The sequence below is a fragment of the Gymnogyps californianus genome, chromosome 8 (genome assembly GCF_018139145.2).
Source record: "Gymnogyps californianus isolate 813 chromosome 8, ASM1813914v2, whole genome shotgun sequence".
Taxonomy (NCBI): domain Eukaryota; kingdom Metazoa; phylum Chordata; class Aves; order Accipitriformes; family Cathartidae; genus Gymnogyps; species Gymnogyps californianus.
This window is the reverse complement of record NC_059478.1, coordinates 7,511,065-7,529,849: the sequence shown is the minus strand read 5'-3', so window position 1 is coordinate 7,529,849 and position 18,785 is coordinate 7,511,065. Positions and strand designations below refer to the sequence as shown.

Here is an 18,785-nt window from a genome sequence, read left to right as displayed (position 1 = left end):
CCCCTTTCCATCAGAACACGGAGATTTGTCATAATGCAACTCTTTAAAAAGTCTGGTAAGTTCTGCCAGAATTGCATTTCAGGGGAATAAAACACAATAAAAATTCTGACAGAGTCAGAACAGTCCATTCTAATGTTATCATTAATTTCTAAAATTTTCAACAAGCCATATTTAATTTGCTTTTTACTGCATTTATAATATTTTAAGTGCAAATTATTTTAAAAGTCCAATTCAAAAGAAACATTTGATTTTGTCTGAATGAAAAATTTTAATCAACTTGGAAAAGTCCGTGGTTGTGTGGTTTTCCTTCATAAAGAATTTCAAAATCCTCCCTTTTTGTCCTCATTCAGAATGAAGCAGAATTTCAAATTCTGAATTTTTTTGCAAAATGAACTTCTGTCCTCCCACAGCACTTTCTGCGCCTATATGAAGAGGACAAGAAGCTTAACGTGTAATTTCTGTGAGCCTTAAGGAGATGGTATGTGTGTTAGTATTTTCAAATCCAGGCTCATACAGCTGCCGTTTGAATACAAATCATAGATGCTTTTGGGTTACACTAACACCATCTGCAGTTTAGTACAGTTGTTAATTAATACAATACTGTATTAGTTCTTCTTACAGTCTTACTATTAACACCCCATGAAATCCCATTAGCTCTGCATATGGTGCCAGACTTGTTCTGAATGTGGGAAAGAAAGAAATTTACAGTGGTATGAATAATAAAGAGACGCTTTCAAGTGGTTTCCACTGTGAACATTTCGAAAAAATATTTTCCAGAATGTAATTTGTGGGGCAATCTTTTCACAAAATTTCAATGCAAACATGCATATATTTGTCATTTAAGTTTTCCCCTGGAGTGTGAAAACCCTGATGCACCACTATTGTTCTATGGCAGAAACATCAGGAAGATAAAGTAGTTCCTAAAAATGGAAAATTAACCAGGTTGTCTTATTGTCTAAACTGACAGAAATGCAAAAAAATAAATAAACTGCATAGCTGATGCCAACAAATGGATAAAACTTTCCTTACATTTTTGATTTAAATATTTTAAAGTACAGACAGTGATGACAGTCAAAATTTGGGTTAGGTTTTCCAGAAGTTATTTGAATTTCCTGCTTCAGTGATCTGACAGATCCTTCTTAAATTCCAAGAAGATTTAAGTACCATAGTGAAAACCAGGCTTATTTGTTAACACCTCATACAGAACACCCCAAAATGTATTAGCCACTACAGAAACTTCAGACCTAATTATTTTCTATTAGTTGAGTTTTGTTCAGTATTGACTCCTTAATGAAAGAAGATATCTGACAAGGAACTGTTAGAAAGGCTTTTAAAAATGGAGAGAATGATGAAGCAGGCAGGATTTAGAAGCAGACTATTCCCTGGAAAAGCTGGCTCAATTGTAATTCTCTCCCAATCCCTTAGGAGTTGCTGCCCTAGAGTTGTAGTAGTAGCAGTGCCATGGTTAGGAGGATTCTAGTAGATGCTTTTCTCCTTCCCAGTCCTGCGGTTCATCCATAGTCCAGTCTCTGCAGTCTCACTATGCAATCAGGAATGGCCAGGGCCTTTCTGCATGGCCAACGTCCAGACAGGGACACACTGCTCAGGGAATCCCTCCTGCCTCTCCTCTCGTAGGATGGTGAGTCCACTCATTTCAATGAGGCTGTGGAGGATGTTCAGGTCTCGGATCACACTACTATCCAGACAATCCAGGATACAGCCCTCCCTGGCTACATTGTCTTTGAGAATGATAACACCATTATCCTTCAAGCCATTCTGGCACCGGATGAGAAACTCCAGGAGATCTTTATCTGTCAGATATCCTACAGATGAAAAGATGGAAAATAGATCACTATTAACCATTCAAACAGACTCCCCCTGTACACATCTGAATGGTGCCTTGATCTGAATCTCCACACCCTATTTATTGCAGGAGAAGTTCTAGTCCTGCCAGATTTAATCATGAAATCTTGGGCAAATCAATGAGATCAACAGTTACAAACTCAAATCAGTATTTAGGATCCATATTACTAGTAGTAACAGATGTGGACAGAAGTCAATGGGAATAGTGGAGAAAATACTGGGTGCTGAAGGGTTCTTTAATCTGGTGGTTAAAGTCATAATAAGAATCAGTGGCAGGAAGCTAGAGCCAAACAAATTCATATTGGAAATAAGTGACAACTGTTTAACAGCGTAAGTAATTACCCATTGGAAACTACCAACAGAAGTGGTGTTTACCACCTCTTGAAGTCCTCAAATCAAGCGTGGTTGAATTTCTTAAGATACGTTTTAATTGAACACAAACTACTGACTCAGTACAAGGGTAAAGGAATGAATATAACAGCTTGTGATACAGAGTAGGTCAAACTAGATAATCATCTAACAGTCCCTTCTGTCTTTTAATGCTACAAATCTCTGTAACTTTGTGTAACATTATGTATCCATCAAAGGAGTTCTGGATCAAAGGCCCAGTGAGGAATGCAAGACGTTCCAAACTGCCAAATAAAAACTCTTTATATTACCCCATACTGTTGTGATTTCTGCATATACCATACACATTTCGAAATAGTACTTTTTTCAGTATGTTATTGAGATTGCGTTTTTTATCCTTCCTTCTCAAAGATCAATACTTCTGTTATGTTGAGATCAGTAGTGCAGGGCTCAGAGAAGAGCAGAATGAGAACTCTCACATGTGAAACATTGAAAATGAATTAACAAGGACAGGTGGTCAGAAACTGAATGAAAAACTTGAAAAAAATAATTGTTTGTATTTTCTAGTCAAAATATTTAGTTTTCTTGATGGAAGATTTAAACTTTTATAAATGGAAGTTGTCATTTCAAAACCACATTTTGACATAGCATGTCAGGTTTCTTTAACCACTCCCCCCAAAAAAAGAAAAACAAAAAAGCCCCAAAGCCTAAAGCTGAATACCTTGCAAGTTGAAGGAAAATGGTAATTTCTATATGAAATGTAAACTTGCGTTTTTATTTATTCATAAAATAACAGCCTGGTCTCATATACTTACGCATATATAAGACAAATCAAGATTGCATTGGCAAGATTCATTGAAGCTTTTGAACACCTAATTTGGAATTTAATGTTCTCTTAACTTAGCTTTTAGCCTAGTTTCCTAAGAAAATGAGATCTTCACGGTGTTGCTCTCTACCAGACAGTCCTGCCCTCGCTCCACCAAAAAGCATTGAGCTTATTGGCATATTTCAGCCAAATTCAAGATAGGGGTAGAAGTTTGATTAATACTTAAGATCACTATATATTTCATTGAAATTGATGGAGGAAGGAGATTTAGATCTGGGTCTATGCTAAAGAAAAGGCATATGCTCCCTTTGTTAGCTGCCACATAGCTGATCAGCACAGCCTCAGACAAGTCTTAGATCATTCAGTCTCACGTTGACGTGGATTTGCTCAAAAGATGAGGCAGGAGCTACATTTACTGCAATGACTGGTTATTCAAGAAAAGCAAAAATACAAAGGAAAATGATACTGTTCTGAAGCAATTTGCTTGTACAGCTATAAAGACCTGTTCTAAGAAGCTCAGTTTCATTACTTTTTAAGACTATGTGTAGAGGACAACTAAGTGTTCCTGAATAAAACCATCTCCTGTGCTAATCTCTCTACCTTTATCTTTCTTGTTGCCTAGCAAGAAACTATCTCTAGGGTTTTGGAGAGAAGGAGTTGTTCAGGCCTCCTCTTGTGCTTTAGAATAATGACTTCTGCCAGCTGAAACTGCACCATGGACACTTAGGTTCACAGATTAGGAGAAAACCTTCTTTCTGGAAGGACAGTTAGGCACTGCAGCAGGTTTTCTAGGAAAAAATTAAGAATTTTTTTTTTTGGTGAGGAACATAGCCCATATTAACTGATCACCAGTGTGCTGCTCTTAATGCTGCAGGGCATTCACTGGGGTGGCTGCAGGAGAAGCAGCAGGTATTTCTTATATGAGGGGGTACTGTGGGACATAGCTAAGTGAACCTGTTTGATAAGCATCAGTGCATGTATAAGACATGATCTGGTTAATAGGTATTGGTGATTTCACTATGGCTTTTTTCAGATTGTTTCCTGAAATACCCCCGAGCCTGGATAATCATCAGATTCAGAAATCCCTGCTCACAGGTGAGGCCAGCCCTGTGGATGTCTGCAGCACTGGCAACTAAGGAGGAGGATTCCTGCTCAAGAAAGCCCATATATAAGGCCTACTCCTCAGCTGCACCTTAGCATGCAGGCTACTCTCCAAGAACATGTACCTTCCTCCAGTACATGACCTGAAAAAAACCAACCTGATTTGTACCCACTGTGCATGTGGCTGGGGAGAACTCTCAGAAGTCTCTTGTGAGATTTTAGGAAGCAGTCCCAAAGATTTGAGAACCTCCTTTTACAGCTGCACTATTCTTTTAACATAATCTTTAGCACAGGCTGTATAGTTCTCTGAGATGCTGGGCTGGATGAATCATGCTGAACTAACCTGAAACCCACTGAATCCAGATGACATCGTATCTTTGTGGGGCTGGAGTGAATTCCTGCAGGCTTTTGCAATAATACATCTCTACTCTGTCCTCCTTGCCCTGCAGGTAGTTCGGGACCTCAGCCAGGAAATTCTCCATCATATCCACCAGTTCCACGCTCTTGAAAACTGGTAACAGGACATGCTTGCTGATGCGACCTATCCCAGAGCCGCAGTCCAGGGCGCGGTTGGTGCCAGCTTTCCCCACCCCCTGTGGGATACAAGAAAATAATTTGAAACCTGAAAAATACCACCTGAAAGATCATAGCAGCTGTGATACCCGCTATGGCCTTTAGTCCACCAAGCCTAGGGTCTTGTCTCCTTATTTGTGCAGGGCTGTTGCAAGATTGCTAAGAACCTGGGACAGTATCAATACAGCTTTGGGTACTCATGTGTGAGCCAAGCTGGGCTGCTATGTTCCCAGGCTGCTGTTGATGGGACTTCCTCATTGCAGCCCTGCATTTATTGCCGTACAATAAGTTTTTGCTTGGTGTAAGAAAAGACATAATCTTTCACAAGCTCCTAGCTTTCTCAGAATATCCACTGGTCTTTGTAAAGTCCCTGCAACTTCATCTGTCACATATTCATACCTCACAGCCAACTACATGGCTAGATAAGCCTCATTCTGAGCCCTGTAAAGACCTAACAAAAAAGTAAGCATATACCAAATACTGCATGCAAGAAGTAACTTCTGCAGCACAGAACTCCCAAGGTGCCCATGGACATCTCTGCAGATACACAGCATCCTTGGGATCAGAGTGCAGTTTTCAAAACAAGCTGTGTTTGAATGAAGATCTTGGAGTTGTAGGTAACTTATGACAACTCAAAAAGTTTGGACTGGAGCATATACAGAATTTCTTTTTTAGGCATAGAGACAAGAAAGATGATTGAGTAGATTTTGCTTAACTGTTCTTTTTTTCTTCATAAATATCATCTCTGGACAGAGATCAGACATGAAAAAATGTGGCACAAAGGCTATGTCTATGAGAAAATAATGAGTCACTGTAAAAGGAGCTTTATATTGAAAGCTGTATTTCACCCCTAAAGCTTCCATTCTAGCTATAAAAAGGCTCTTAAGAGCTTGCTGCTGTTCTGTAAAACAGAAATTTTAAGTCTGTACATGCACTGACTGTGGGATTGGAGCTCCCCTGGCCAAAGTTATCTGTTAAACAAATATATTAAAAGCAAATGTAAACACCTTTTCCCTGTCCCCTGGAACTGAGTGTTGAAGTGAAAGCTATGGGCCAAAGTCCCTGCTGCAACTTCACTGCTTTTAAAGGAAATAAGCCCAGGAAGAGTCTTGCTCTTCCCGCTTATTGGGAGACTCCTTCTGTAATGACCAAGCATAAATCATGTAACTCACCGCTTTTTTGGCCTTGCTTCAGTGGGTAATTCAGTAGATTATTAAGGTCAAAGGACAGTATCGTCAATGACATGACTATGAATAGCCCGGCTGAGCATCTGGTTACAGAGTAACTGTAGAAAGAGCACAAGGACCTCAAAGGCTCTCACCAGTCTCCAGGGCTGCTGGTCCCAATTTGTACACCTAGGAAGATTAATCTCCCGATGTGTGTAAGAGTCCACAAGCCTTCAACCCTATTGGACTCTGGAGACTACCTGTTTGTAGTTAGTCAGAAAATGTGAGCCATTCTTCATTCACAGGCTGCACTTAGGAGCATGTGGCTTTTACTGAGGACCAGACTAAGCTGTAACAAGGAGTTCATGAAAGGAGAAGGAACTGTGTCTTGGATCTTTACAGGGTGGATTTCCATATTGTTTGCTGGCAGATACATACAGCCCCACACTGATGTGATTAAGTAAAAATCTTTGAGAAAGCTGGTGAGAAAACTGGGATGATTCACCAAAACAACTAACAGAATTCCACAAAAAGCCATATAACTTCTTTGACATTTGTGTTTCAGAGAACCTATAGTCACAGTACCTCACTCGAAACAGGCAATTCATCTCCCATGATGCGTCACAGCAAGGACCTCTGATGACATATCTCCATTTGCCATCGAGAAGAAGGAAAGGGAACAATCATGGGAGATGAAGCTTGATCCCACACTTAGCTGAAAGGGAGCAAGAGCATCAGGCAGTCAGTTGAGAAGCCCTGTGAGGCACCACAGCTCCATTTGTAATGAAAATGTTGACATAATTCCATGTTCAGCTAATATATTTTCAGTTTGGAAGTGCTCAGAGCTTTGACAGGGTATTAACATTTTCTTTGGAAGGCAATCATTTTCCCAAAAGCCTAATTGAGTTGAAAGTCAGACTCCTTATTTAAAAAAATAGTGTAAGTGAAAATTTTAAGCCAGAACAGGCTTCAAAATTTAAGATTGACTGCTCCTCTGATTACCTGCTTCCCATTACTCTATCATTTAGGACACATACACACCCAAAAATTCTTCTGTAAAGCTAAATAGGGCACTCACAAATTTCCTTAGGGATAAAAGAGCTGTGGAATATGTTCCTGATGCTACTTCAGGTCTTGGAAGAGCTGGAAGGCAGTGTAGATATGTAGGATAAAAAAGAAATCAGAGTTCAAGAAATAGATAAAAATCACAGTGGTTTTCTTTCTAAATTAAAAAAAAAAAAAGATCAGGTTTTCAACAACGTCTCTTCCATCCCCCTCTCTCCCCCAGAGAAAAATCACTTTCGAGAAGCTTTTCATTCAGCAAGTAACCAATCAGGCAGGTGAACTGAGGGCAAGAAAGGCAGAAAGGGTTTAGGGCAGAAATGGAGCTATAAAGTTAATATAATCTCCGTCTGTATTATTTCACACACCTATAGCTCACAACTGTTTCTGGTAATGGTTTCTTTGTTTTCTTTATTTCCTTTTTCACACATTACCTCCAGATTAGGCACTTGAAAACACAGTGTCTATGCGGACATCAAGGCTTTAACTGGCATTAATACATTGCCACAAATATGCAGTGCTATAGCTCTGCTGATAACCCTTCAAGTATGACTGTACCTAAGACAGCCTATAGCTTGTCTGTACAGCACTGTTGGCTCAAGTAATGTTGTTCTTGGTTTGAGTTCTGCCCACACACACATAAAACCTCTTAACTTGAGCACAGTGGCACTTTTAACTCAGTTTGACTCGCCTGGGAAGGAGACAGGCTAAAATATAAGTGAAGTCCTTAGTCCTTTCTGTAATTCCTTCCATGTGCCCAGGCAAGATAAATTCTCCAATGGTAAAGAAATCTGTAGCTCAGTTTACAGTGGTGCTAAGAATCATGCTAAGAAATGCCATACATGAAGGTATGCAACATCAGTCATGTAAGGGAAATGTCACTGTGTGGCATTTCCACACAAGCCAAACTAACTCAAGAAGGGTAATTTGAGTGGAACTGGGCAACTGTTTTTTAAAGAGCACTAGTTTTGCCAGAAAATAAAGTTTTGGAAGAATAAAACTCTCTGTAAAATTGATATTTCAAATCTAGAGAATAGTTATAGCCAAAAAACATGGGAAAGAATGTTGAAAATGTCAAGATACTTCTTTTTCACGACTTTCAAGGAAAAAAAAAAGAACTTGTCAATTTTTCATTTCTAAACAGCATTTTTCATTCTGGAACTGACTTGAACTCTTGAGAACAAAGAGAAAAGTTTTTCAGAGGGTAAAACAATAACAAAAATTAAGTGAAATATGTGCAGTTGATCTGAAACTAATTTTCCTATTTTCTGATTTTGTTAAACTTCTCTTTAAAAACTAAAGTATAGTTACATTAAGGTGAAGCAAATCGCTTTTTTCTATCTTGATCACCTTACTGGAAAAAAAAAATTATTCATAGAGCCATAAACTTGGGAAGACATAACTCAAATTAGCTTTACAATAAAGTCACTACTACAGAAAGCCAGTACATATCTGTATCTGGTTGAGTAGGATTCAAATTGCAGTAGTAAGAAAGAAAAATAAACCATAAGTAACATAACCAATTGACCGAATCTCAACAGAGGACAGGCTTTAACAAACTAAATCAGAATTAGCAAAACATGCAGATTCCTTTCTGTTCCTTTTTTTTTTTTCTTGTTTGATCTTGGCCATTCAGAGTATCCTTTCTATCCCTGGCTAATAATAGGAGTAGAAACTCTGCTCTGGAGTATTTTGTATCTGTCATCACACCTGATGCATTGGGTATGATTTCTCTTTGGCATGTGAAACTCTGCTACAGACTGTACTTCTTTCCTTTTCAGGTCTTGGAGATGAGAAAGCCTAACAGTGTGATATAAACCTGCCGTTCAGGAAACTGTATCTATATGATGTCTAGGAAGCGTGAAATCTTTCCCTGAGTACATGCTTATACACCACTTGAATTCCACAAATGTCCTTAAAACAAGACTTAAGTAAAATCTAAGGAATATGCCTTGAGCTGGCTCTAGGTTTATAAGTTGCATTTCATTTTTTCTGAAAATGCCATTTTACCATCAGGTTCAGCTGCCTTGCTGAACTTCCTTTGTATTTTCTTATTTTGTGTTTATAGAAAGCCTGATACATCGAGGCTTTGAAATGTTGTGAAGCCTTTTTGCATTAGCGTTAATACAAATGACTGTTAATAAAGAAAATGTAGCTGTTCAGTTGTGTTTTGCTGGCTCACTGCCCCAAAACCCTCCCTCTAACAGGTAGAGCAAACTTTGCCATCAGTTGCCCTTCACTGCTATACAGGATTTCTATCTGTTGTTAAGCCACACTCATTTTCTATCCCAATCCATTTAAACTGTGCCCTTTTTTATACACAACATCGAATTAACCTATTGAGCTTTTTTTCCACAGTAGATCACGAAGACTAAAAAAAAGTCATCTGGCTATCCCACATTTGTACATTTGAGCAGAAAATGAAAGATCTGTGGTAGCATTATATAGAACTAGTCATTTTGTGAGCAGAAGAACTTAAGAAATTTGTTTTCCTGTAGCTTTGTGGATTCTTTAGCATGTAATACTGTTGTTGAGCTAATTTAGTGGGCTTTTCCCCTGGGAAGAAGGAAGGGCAGTCAGAAAACCATCAGGCCACACTTTTGAAGATTTGCAGATTCCCAAAGACACATTTAGGCATCAACACAATTTTAAGAAACCTAAGTGCCAAAGTGATATTGCTATTCTAGGTGCTTTTAAAATCCCACTTGGCATCTCTTTGCATCTCAGGTCAAAGTAGACCTTTGAAGATGTTTACAGACCTTTAGAAATCTGCCTGCAAAGGTCCCCAGTGACACTGGAATGTTCAAGAAAACAATGTTTTTCCTAATGGGTAGCTTATTCTATATACTCCTAATGTTTGGGGGGGGAGAGGGAGGGCTGGGTTTTGTTGCAGCATTCTCAGAAATATCTATAAATAGGCAAAACAGAAACTTGGCATTTGGTCTCAGCTACTTTCCCAAATGGACTACAGGAATTTGCACAGACAAATCTCCCACTGAAGCCAGCAAGGATTTTAGCATGAAGGGTCCCAGTCCTGCACTGAGAATTAATCCCCCACCCAAACATAGCTATAAGAACTCCTTGCACAATCCTCTTAACAGCTTTGGAGCATAAGAAAAGGATGCAAAACAGGTAAATAATGACATAAGGCCAGGCAAAATGTGTATTCATGACGATGCATGACCTGGCAGAATACATTATGAGACCCAATGACAGTCAGTTCCAACCTGTGACTGCATATCAAATATGACATATGGTGCCATTTAAAATATATGTGACTGGGCACAGTGCATGTCATTTAGGACACATCACCCCTGTTTCTTGCAGAAGATGGGATTAAATGACTCACCCCAACAAATCTCCTGAGAAACTCCCTGGAGGATTCAATGTCTGTATTGGAGAGCTCAATGTAGTCTCCCATCATGCCCTCTTCTGTGGCTGGCACCTCCCGGTAGAAGTGTTTGGCCCTGGCGTAGAACTGCATCTCCCCATTGATAACTTGACTTGTCAAAGCGTAAAGTTTCACTGCAAGCAGATAAATCACTATTTTATTGTTAATGACAGATATTTCTGGTTTAGTTTATTGCTCTGGAGGCACGATGGTGAAGATCTATAAACTTAAGTCGAGCCTTCAAATCACCAAACCTCTGTTTCTAAAGCAAAGGTGGAAGCAAAGGCGTTGGATTTAATCCTGCAAGACCTTGAAGGGATACAGGCCCCCCTTGGGCAAATTCAGTGCCTCCCAGGCTCAGACATTGTTTTTGTCATCACACTATGTTTTCATGTCAGTGAAAAATCATTTCAAGTTTGAAGTGAACATGCATGCCAAAGAGATCAAGGGGTTTGATTTGCTCCCAGAAAAGCTGTGGGTGGCATTTATTGCCATGCAGGGTCATCATTTCCTCTATCATAAACCTAACTGTTCTGCAGATTTCCATATATGCCTTCTAGCCACTGACAGCTGCACAGAGAGTGCACCAAGAAGAGAGTGGATGAATGAGGCACTTGCTCTGGTTTATTTTTAGTGATACTGTACAGTCTGTGGCACTGCAAGTAAGCTGAACCAAAGACCAGATGGTAGTCTCAGGCCTAAATGAGTATACAGGGGGGGAGAGAATTTAGAAGAGACAGTCCTAAATTTTCATCTGTCACAGACCAAGGAGCGAGATAATCAGTGGGTGATATACTGGAAAGTTCCTGTGTGCCAGAGGCTTGGATGTTTCTTTTCATTGCTTGACTATTTTGCTGGTAATATACAGCAATTATAAGTTTGAAGCTGTTTTATTAAAACCTGTGAGCTTTGCTGAGTAAAGGGCTATTTTCCCCTATTCTTTCAAAAACAGGTCTATCCTCCGCATCCTGGGTTTTTCTATACTCAGTGTGCATCGGTGTATCAAAAGCAGTTACGTTTTGCTGCTCAAAAGCTTGGATTGAGGCAGGCCATAAACAGTTTGCTTGGAAACCAGCACCTCTGCCTGTCTCATGTGCGCACACAAGTGTCCAGGCATTTTCCTGTGTGTACGACGGACCTTCCAACAAAAACACAACTACAAGCCTGCCTGTGAAAGCTAAGCAATAAGGAGGGATGGAGTCACACTGGGAACAAGTCTCTGCGAGCACCACCTTGCAGTGTGAGACCAGCTCTGCTGCAGATTCCCAGCATGCTCGAGGAACTGGAAATGATCCAGCAGCGAACACCTTTTAGGTTAATAACAACAGAAAGGGAGAGCTCCCTGCCGGCTGCGTACACAGAAGGACCAGGGAGCAGTGCTTTGTCACTGCATCTTTAAAATTCCACGGGAGCACCGCCGGTCGCTGCTGGGAAGGGTCTGAACAGGCCATGCCTTGCTTACGCCGGCTGGGGAACAGGAATTACGCCCTCCACGCAGAGGATGAGAGCTAGGCCAGAGGCCCTGAATATAAGCCTGGAATGTATTTATTGAGGGCAAGCAAGCTCAGCAGGGAATGATAAGTGTGTGCCTGCCCATCCTCAGCAGGAGAATGACATTTTGGAGGCAAATGAGGGGGGGACAAAGGAAGTAGGATGGGGAATAATTACCACCAAGGACCACTCAGAACAGAATAGTGCTATTGGGTTACACGTAAGCAGCATGCCCGGCATATCCTTCATCCAACAAAAGCAGCATTACCAGACCCTCTTGTCATCACCTGCTTAAGTCAACTGCCGAACGGATACTATTAAAGCTTTAATCCATTACACATTTATGTTATGCCTGAGAAATTTATACCACAAGAAGCACTGAGCCCAGCAAGGGTCAAACCTGGGAGTTTTACACACTCCACTGATTATATTCACATACTCAGAAGAAACCATTTAGCTGAAGAAATTAATACAAAGGGGGCAGCAGCCAATCCCCAGCACAACTGGGCCACGGTGGCTCCCAGAACCTGGGAAAAAGACTCCATTGGTGGCTGTGATTCTTCCAGTAAACCATCTCCATCTTCCCCCAGGAGTGGCACCATCTTGTTTTCTCTGTGTCTCTTTTTTTCTCCATTTCAGATGCCAGCCTGTCTGGTGAACAGAACTGAACCCCTGCATGTTGGCTTTGCAAGATCTTCCACATAAGAGTCCAGTGATGATTTCTAGGGCTTGTTTAATGGACCTATCAAGGGACAGTGATTTATCCTGTTTTGCTAGATTGAAGGGAAAGGCATTTAGAGGCTGCCTGCACACTAAGATAGGGTGTTGCAGGCAGCTGGCAGCATGAACAACAAATATGCAGAGTCCTTCTACTCAAAACATGAGCCTGACCCGAGGCAACACATGGGGACGATATGCTGTTCAGGATATCAGATCTGTAGTGTGTGCTCTCAGATTTCTCACTCAGAATCAGTATCAGGCTTGCAGAATGCCTGCTGGGACTTGCATGCATACACCAGCTGACTGCGGCTCCTCCTGGGCCAGCTGGGGCCCCAGAGCCCTGCCTTACGTGCTGGCATCCGAAACCAGCTCTGGGCTTAGCATCCATAGGGTCTTCTCTATGCATCAAACTTTGCAAAGATCTTTTTATGCAAGTCTCCCACCTGAGGGCATGCAAGGACACAGGCTAACGTAAAGGGTGGCACTCTACACAAAGTCTTCTCCTGTGGACCCACAGTCTCACTCATGCAGTGTGCCATCTATAGAGATGATTTCCACCTCTTGCTCCCTCAGTGTTACTCCTCCCTCGCATGAATTTGCAACACTGCCAACTCTCCCAATGCACAACCCAATTTTCCAGACACAGCGAATCAACCTCACCTCTGATCTGCCTGGCAGCTGTGCCTGGCATGCAGGCTCCAGCAGCAGGACCAGAGAGGGAGATTTGCCAGCTTGCAGGAATCTACCCCAGAAGAGAAGTGCGAGGAGGCACACGTCCTTGGTGGCAGTTAGCATTGCAGCTCTGCTCCAGCGCGCCTCGCCCTCATCACAGGACCTGCCTAGCCAGAGGCATCTCCCTTTCCATGACCCATGTGGGACTATCTCATGCATCAGGAAATGAAATACTTGTGAGGTCTGTTACAGATACACAGCCTGATTTCACTGAAATTGTAAAGTAGGGCATGGGCAGGATAGGATGATGGAGGCTGCAAGTCTCTCAGACATTTTTGGGGGGGCACAGCTGTCTTTCACAGACAAGGTTTTCAGTGTTAAGGCAGGTAACTTGTAAGGTTTAATGTTAGAAATGTGTTTCTAGTAAAGTAAGAAGAAACTTTTTTCATGGCACACTTGGTCTCTCAGCTGAATCTGCTGGCAAGTCCCCCAAGTGGAGGTGGTTAAAACAAACCCACTGCAAAAGCAGGTTGAGAACAGGAACTGGCTCCCAAAGGTCACTCCACAGTCATCAGCCGTTAATTTTCAGTCGCTGCAAACACGGTCTCAATGCAGAGTGGTGATCTACAGCTGAATGCCAACCCCTGGACTAGACAGAGAGTATCTACCTAAGCCCTTTTGCCCTGCAAAGTCCAGAACATTACCTCAATTTTGTTTCCCAGTGCATCTGATCTGAATCTCTAGAGAAATGGACCACTTAATACGTAAGACCAGGTGCAATCCCAACCTGTAGTAGACTGTCTTACAGTTCTTGGTTGCAGGGTTTACTCAGCTATATTTCCCTGGCAGAAGTAAATGTTGCAAGTAATTTTTTTGAAGTTTTTATTTGTGAACATTATTCTGTGGCTCCAACTGCTTTCTGCAAGATATTGAACTAATTCCAGTTTGGCTGAGTATTCCCTTTTAAATGCAACATCTGCTTTGTGCATCAGTTGAAAAATAGTTATCTGGGTGCAGGGTAGAATTCATCTCTCTACTGTGGTCCAAGAACCATTTAAATTCTGTTTTATAGAGGATGAACATCAGCCCACCCCCAAAGCAGATTTTACTTACAGACACGTGCCTCACACACGGGAATATTTGTCTCTATGGACCGATCATCTAAGTTTTCCACTGCAGATCTCACCCCACTGGCACTGAGTCCCACAGCCCATGTAAACACATGCATCATTTCCAGCAACTGAGTAGCTCCATTAAAGTCCACTCAGTTTAAGGGCATTCACACACATTTAAGTACATTGTTGGATCAGGGCCTAAAGTTACTCATGTCTTTTATTTATAAATGTTACCCTGGTCTGTAAAAGTGACATGTTTCTCTTAACAGGCTGTGATACCAGATATGCTCAGCTCGTAAGTAAACATGCCTAGAAGTGCTCCACCACTGAACCTAGCAATGGAGTGGGGGGAGCGTGGAGTTAGCATAGCTTGAAGCAAGCTTTCTACCTTGGCTGATCCTGGGCAGCACTGCAAGTTTCAATGTGAGGCTTGATTTCAGTGTTATTATTCATGTTTAGGGTTAAGCACATCCTTAACTACCCTGCTAGGTCACAGTCTTAGTGTTGCTTTAGTTGTTTAACACTGTTTACAGAGAGATATCTGGATCTAGTCTTGAAGCTTGAGAAGTTCAGTTCATTTCTGCTCAGTTCCACTCTGAACTGAACACGAAAATGTCATTCTGCAGAGATGTTCACACCCACCACATTCTGTCCTCTCCATCACAGAGAGCACTGGATCACAGGATAATCCAGGTTGGAAGGGACCAAAGGAGGTCTCTAGTCCAAACTTCTGATCAAAGCAGGGACAGACATGAGGTCAGATGAGGTTCATCAGGACTTTATTCAGCTAGGTTTTGAAAGCCTCCAGTGATGGAGAATTGTACGACCCTCCTGGGCAACCTGTTCCAATGCCTGACTGTCCTCACGGGGAAAGAGTTTTTCCTTATAGCAAGTCTGAACTTCTTTTGTTTCCATTTATGGCCACTGTTTCTTGTCCCCCTGCCTCACACCACTGCGCAGAGCTCAGCTCCATCTTCTTCATGATCTTCTTGTAGGTACTGGCAGGCTGATATTTGGTCTCCCTGAAGCTGTCTCTTCTGGCTGAACGTGCCCCATTCCCTTAGTCTCTCTTCATAGGGCATGTGCTCCAGTTCCCTCACCACCTTGGAGGTCATCCAACTCACTCCATGTCATTTCCTGCATTGGGAGTTCAAGACTCCACGCATATGGTCTAATGACTGCTGCATAAAAGGGGATAATAATTTCCCTCAGTCAACTAGCTATGCTTTTGTTAATACAGCCCAGGATACTGTTGGCCGCCTTTGCTGCGAGGACACACTGCTGGTTCATGTTCAGTTGCTGTCTACCAAAACCCTATCAGCAGGGCTGCTCCCCAGCCAGCCACTGCCCAGCCCATTTTGTTGTCGCCAAAAGTTCTTCTTTTCCAGGTACAGGACTTGGCATTTGCCTTTGAATTTCAGTGAATTTGAATTTCACTAGGTTCCCACTGTCTCTTTCCTCCAGGCTATTTAGGTGCCTCTGGATGGCAGTTCTGACCTAGAACTTGCAGACAAGTCCTGCCAGTTGGCTGCAATCTGCAAACGTGATGAGCGAGCAGTCCTTCACCTCCTCCACGTTACTGATAAAGATGTTAAACAGGACAGGTCCCAGGACAGACCCTTGCAGTACTCCACTGACCTCGAGATTTGACCACGACTTTCTGAGCCCAATCACCCAACCACTTTTTACCCATCTGATTGTGCACCCATCCAGACCATGACATCCTAGCATGCTGTGAAGTTTCTTGGATGTGTGTTCACAGCACACGAGCTACCCCACAGTACCCGTCCTTATGCACACTTTTACTTCATGACAGTAACCATGGAGTAACAGACATACTGCACGTTCGCATGAAGGCTGAACTCATGGTACCTTTTCCATGGAGTCAAACTAATTTGGATAGGCTGGCAATAAGCTTGTAAGCTCTTTAGTGAAGTTATTAATGATTCAGGTCATGAAAAACCTGGCAGAGGGGATCTTTAGTCTGATAGGAACATTTTACAAAGCTTGTTGGCTGGGAATGGAAATTCAAATAAAATTCAGACAAGAAATAAAATATAGTTTTACAAGAGTGAAGCAATTAGGCCTGGAAACAGCTTAATGATGGACTGATGGATTCTCAGTCATTCGCAGCCCTTAAACCAAGGTATTTTTGTCTTCATAAATATATATTGTGACCCAGTCATAAGTTACAAGCATGATGCAGGAACTTTAACATGAAATTCTAAGCTAGATGTTCATAATGGTACCTTCTAGCCTTAAAATGATCTGTTAGTACTTACACTAACAGTTAACACTGTAGGAAATCCTGCTCAGTTTCTAATATGTTGTGTTTATTTTCAAAACAAATGAAAGAATAATATTTTCATAAACTTCTTGAGATTCCATTGACCTATAATTGACTTTCCTTCCTTTCCATCTTTCCTTCCTTTCCATCGTTCACAGCTACCTACCACTAGGGATAGGAGTATTTATCTTCCATGTTTCATTTTAAATAGCTGCAGATATTGCTGCATTTGAAAAACCACATCAAAATACTAAGATAACACGAAAATGCTTTTTCTCTCTACAGGACTCATGAATTCTACCATCTTGAGCAGAGTTCTCACTGGGGTCTGTATAGTTTCACACAATCAGGTAAGATAATCCACTCGCCTAAATGGATCATTCAATTAGGAAGGAGCCCTCAAGAATTCACTGTGAAGAGTAGTTTACCAGGTTGCACAGACACATCCTTTCCATCTTGAATTCCTACAGTTTTAACATTGAGTGTAGGGTGAATAATTCTGCTTAAAAAGTGACATGCTAATGTAATACAGACTCAAGTCAAATCTACTTCTTAGCTATATTGTCCTGGGGAAATTTTGTTTCTTATTCAAGGTCAAATTTTCATAAGAAATGAACATTCACTTTCTGCATCTAAAAAAAAATGTCTTGGCATCCTGTACCAGAGGCTTTAATTAAAATTTGGCTATAAACAAACATTTTGGAAGCATTTTCCTCCGAGATAACAAACAGTAGGTTAGGCAGCCTGCTGCAGAGCTCGGGATTACAAAGACTCTTGAAAAAAATTTTTTAAATCATTACTTTTCAAACACTTGTCCAAAACAATACAAATGACAAGGCTAAGGACACAATGAATGACAACAAAACAGGTATCGGGCAACAGAAAATAAGGCCTGTCAGCTCTGCTAGTTTTGCATTTGTCCTTCCAAGTTCCAAACAGGTCAATGCATCTTTTACTTAAACGGTCACAAAAAAAGGAACCATCAGCCAGAAACCAAACTTTTCACTCTTGTGGTCTTTCCCTTGCCCCCCTCTAACGATCTATGGAGTATTTAGGTAAAACAACAGGGTACTGAATTAGAGGGAGCTGAGAGAGAGAATACTGAGTGGTTTAGGTAGCACTGTAGTCTCTCTAGCCAGGCTTCTCAAAACTACTACTTACTGTCATTAATGTATCTGCACTCTACTATCTAACTTGATACGTCTTTCCGGAGCACCGTCACCCACGCACACAGACACTCCTGCCCACCAGGTACTCACCCAGGGGAAGCTTTTCCAGCAGATAAAGGTAACTCTGAAAGAAGTCATTTCGGATCGCCGTATGCAAGATGAAGGACATACTGTGCCGACAGAGTTCTTCATCTGTCTTGTGCCAGCGCGACTTAAAGGCCAAATGTGCTGCTTTATATGCCATGATGAAGATGTTTTTTGCAAGAGTGGACAGCTGCTGTGGCTGGTGCTCTCTGAAGGACCTGTCCTTCCGAAGAGGCAGAGGCAGCGTCATTTAAATTGTGGCAATGTGCTGTCATTCTATATCGGGGTGTGTGTCTAGAGCAGTGCAGGGGGCGGAGGCGGGCGAGAGGAGAGTGAGAAATGCTGGCTGTTGGCACTGGCTCAGAGTAATCTCTGGAGTGTCGCTCTCTGAAACGAGCAGGTGCTGGAAAGTGATAAAAAACTCAACCAGGAAATTGCTTAGCCAGGGTAAAAGTATATCTAGTCCAAAAAAGAGTGGCTTTAATTCAGTTACACTTTTCCTAATCTATTCAGCCTTCACTTCAAAGGAACTCAGATATCATCCAGGATCTCCCATCTCCCTCTTTTATATCTCACAGCGTGATTTTATTTCTCTGTCTCTCCCTCACTATTTGTTTTTCCATCTGGGGCACCCAAGAGGTAGGCCAGAAGACAGAACATGGACATGCCTCTATACAAACTGTGTGTCCTAATAAACTGTGATTATAGCAAACAAAAAGAAAGCAACAGATTCAACTTCATGCTTTGCCACTGTGTATGGCAGGGCAAGCCACTTTCTATGCGCTACAATCTGCCTGGGTTCATTTAATCTGTTTAAATGGTACAGAATATCTCATCAGCAGAGGCTAGCTGGAAGAAATTGCTGTCTGGGAACACAGGAATGGTAAAGCCAGTGAATGGTAAGAGCTTTTTGCTTT

At 41.6% G+C, this 18,785-nt stretch overlaps 1 protein-coding gene across 1 annotated transcript; it reads right to left on the bottom strand.

The window, feature by feature from the left end:
* Positions 1 to 1,331: 1,331 nt before the first annotated feature.
* On the bottom strand, positions 1,332 to 18,028 carry NTMT2 (N-terminal Xaa-Pro-Lys N-methyltransferase 2). Its single transcript, XM_050901312.1, has 4 exons — positions 17,875 to 18,028; positions 10,289 to 10,464; positions 4,482 to 4,731; positions 1,332 to 1,823 (listed from the first exon to the last, which is right to left on the bottom strand). The coding sequence occupies exons 1-4, from the start codon at positions 18,026 to 18,028 to the stop codon at positions 1,549 to 1,551; spliced, it is 855 nt and encodes a 284-aa protein (XP_050757269.1). The 3' UTR covers positions 1,332 to 1,548.
* Between the last annotated feature and the right edge of the window lie 757 nt (positions 18,029 to 18,785).

What these genes read in the sequence shown, in the direction of transcription:
- NTMT2 (XM_050901312.1), bottom strand. Translation starts at nt 18,028, where the DNA reads ATGGCATATAAAGCAGCACATTTGGCCTTTAAGTCGCGCTGGCACAAG. An exon ending in GCTGGAAAAGCTTCCCCTGG is followed by an intron (nt 10,465 to 17,874) that starts GTGAGTACCTGG and finishes ATCTGCTTGCAG; the next exon opens with TGAAACTTTACGCTTTGACA. An exon ending in TTCTCAGGAGATTTGTTGGG is followed by an intron (nt 4,732 to 10,288) that starts GTGAGTCATTTA and finishes TGTATCCCACAG; the next exon opens with GGGGTGGGGAAAGCTGGCAC.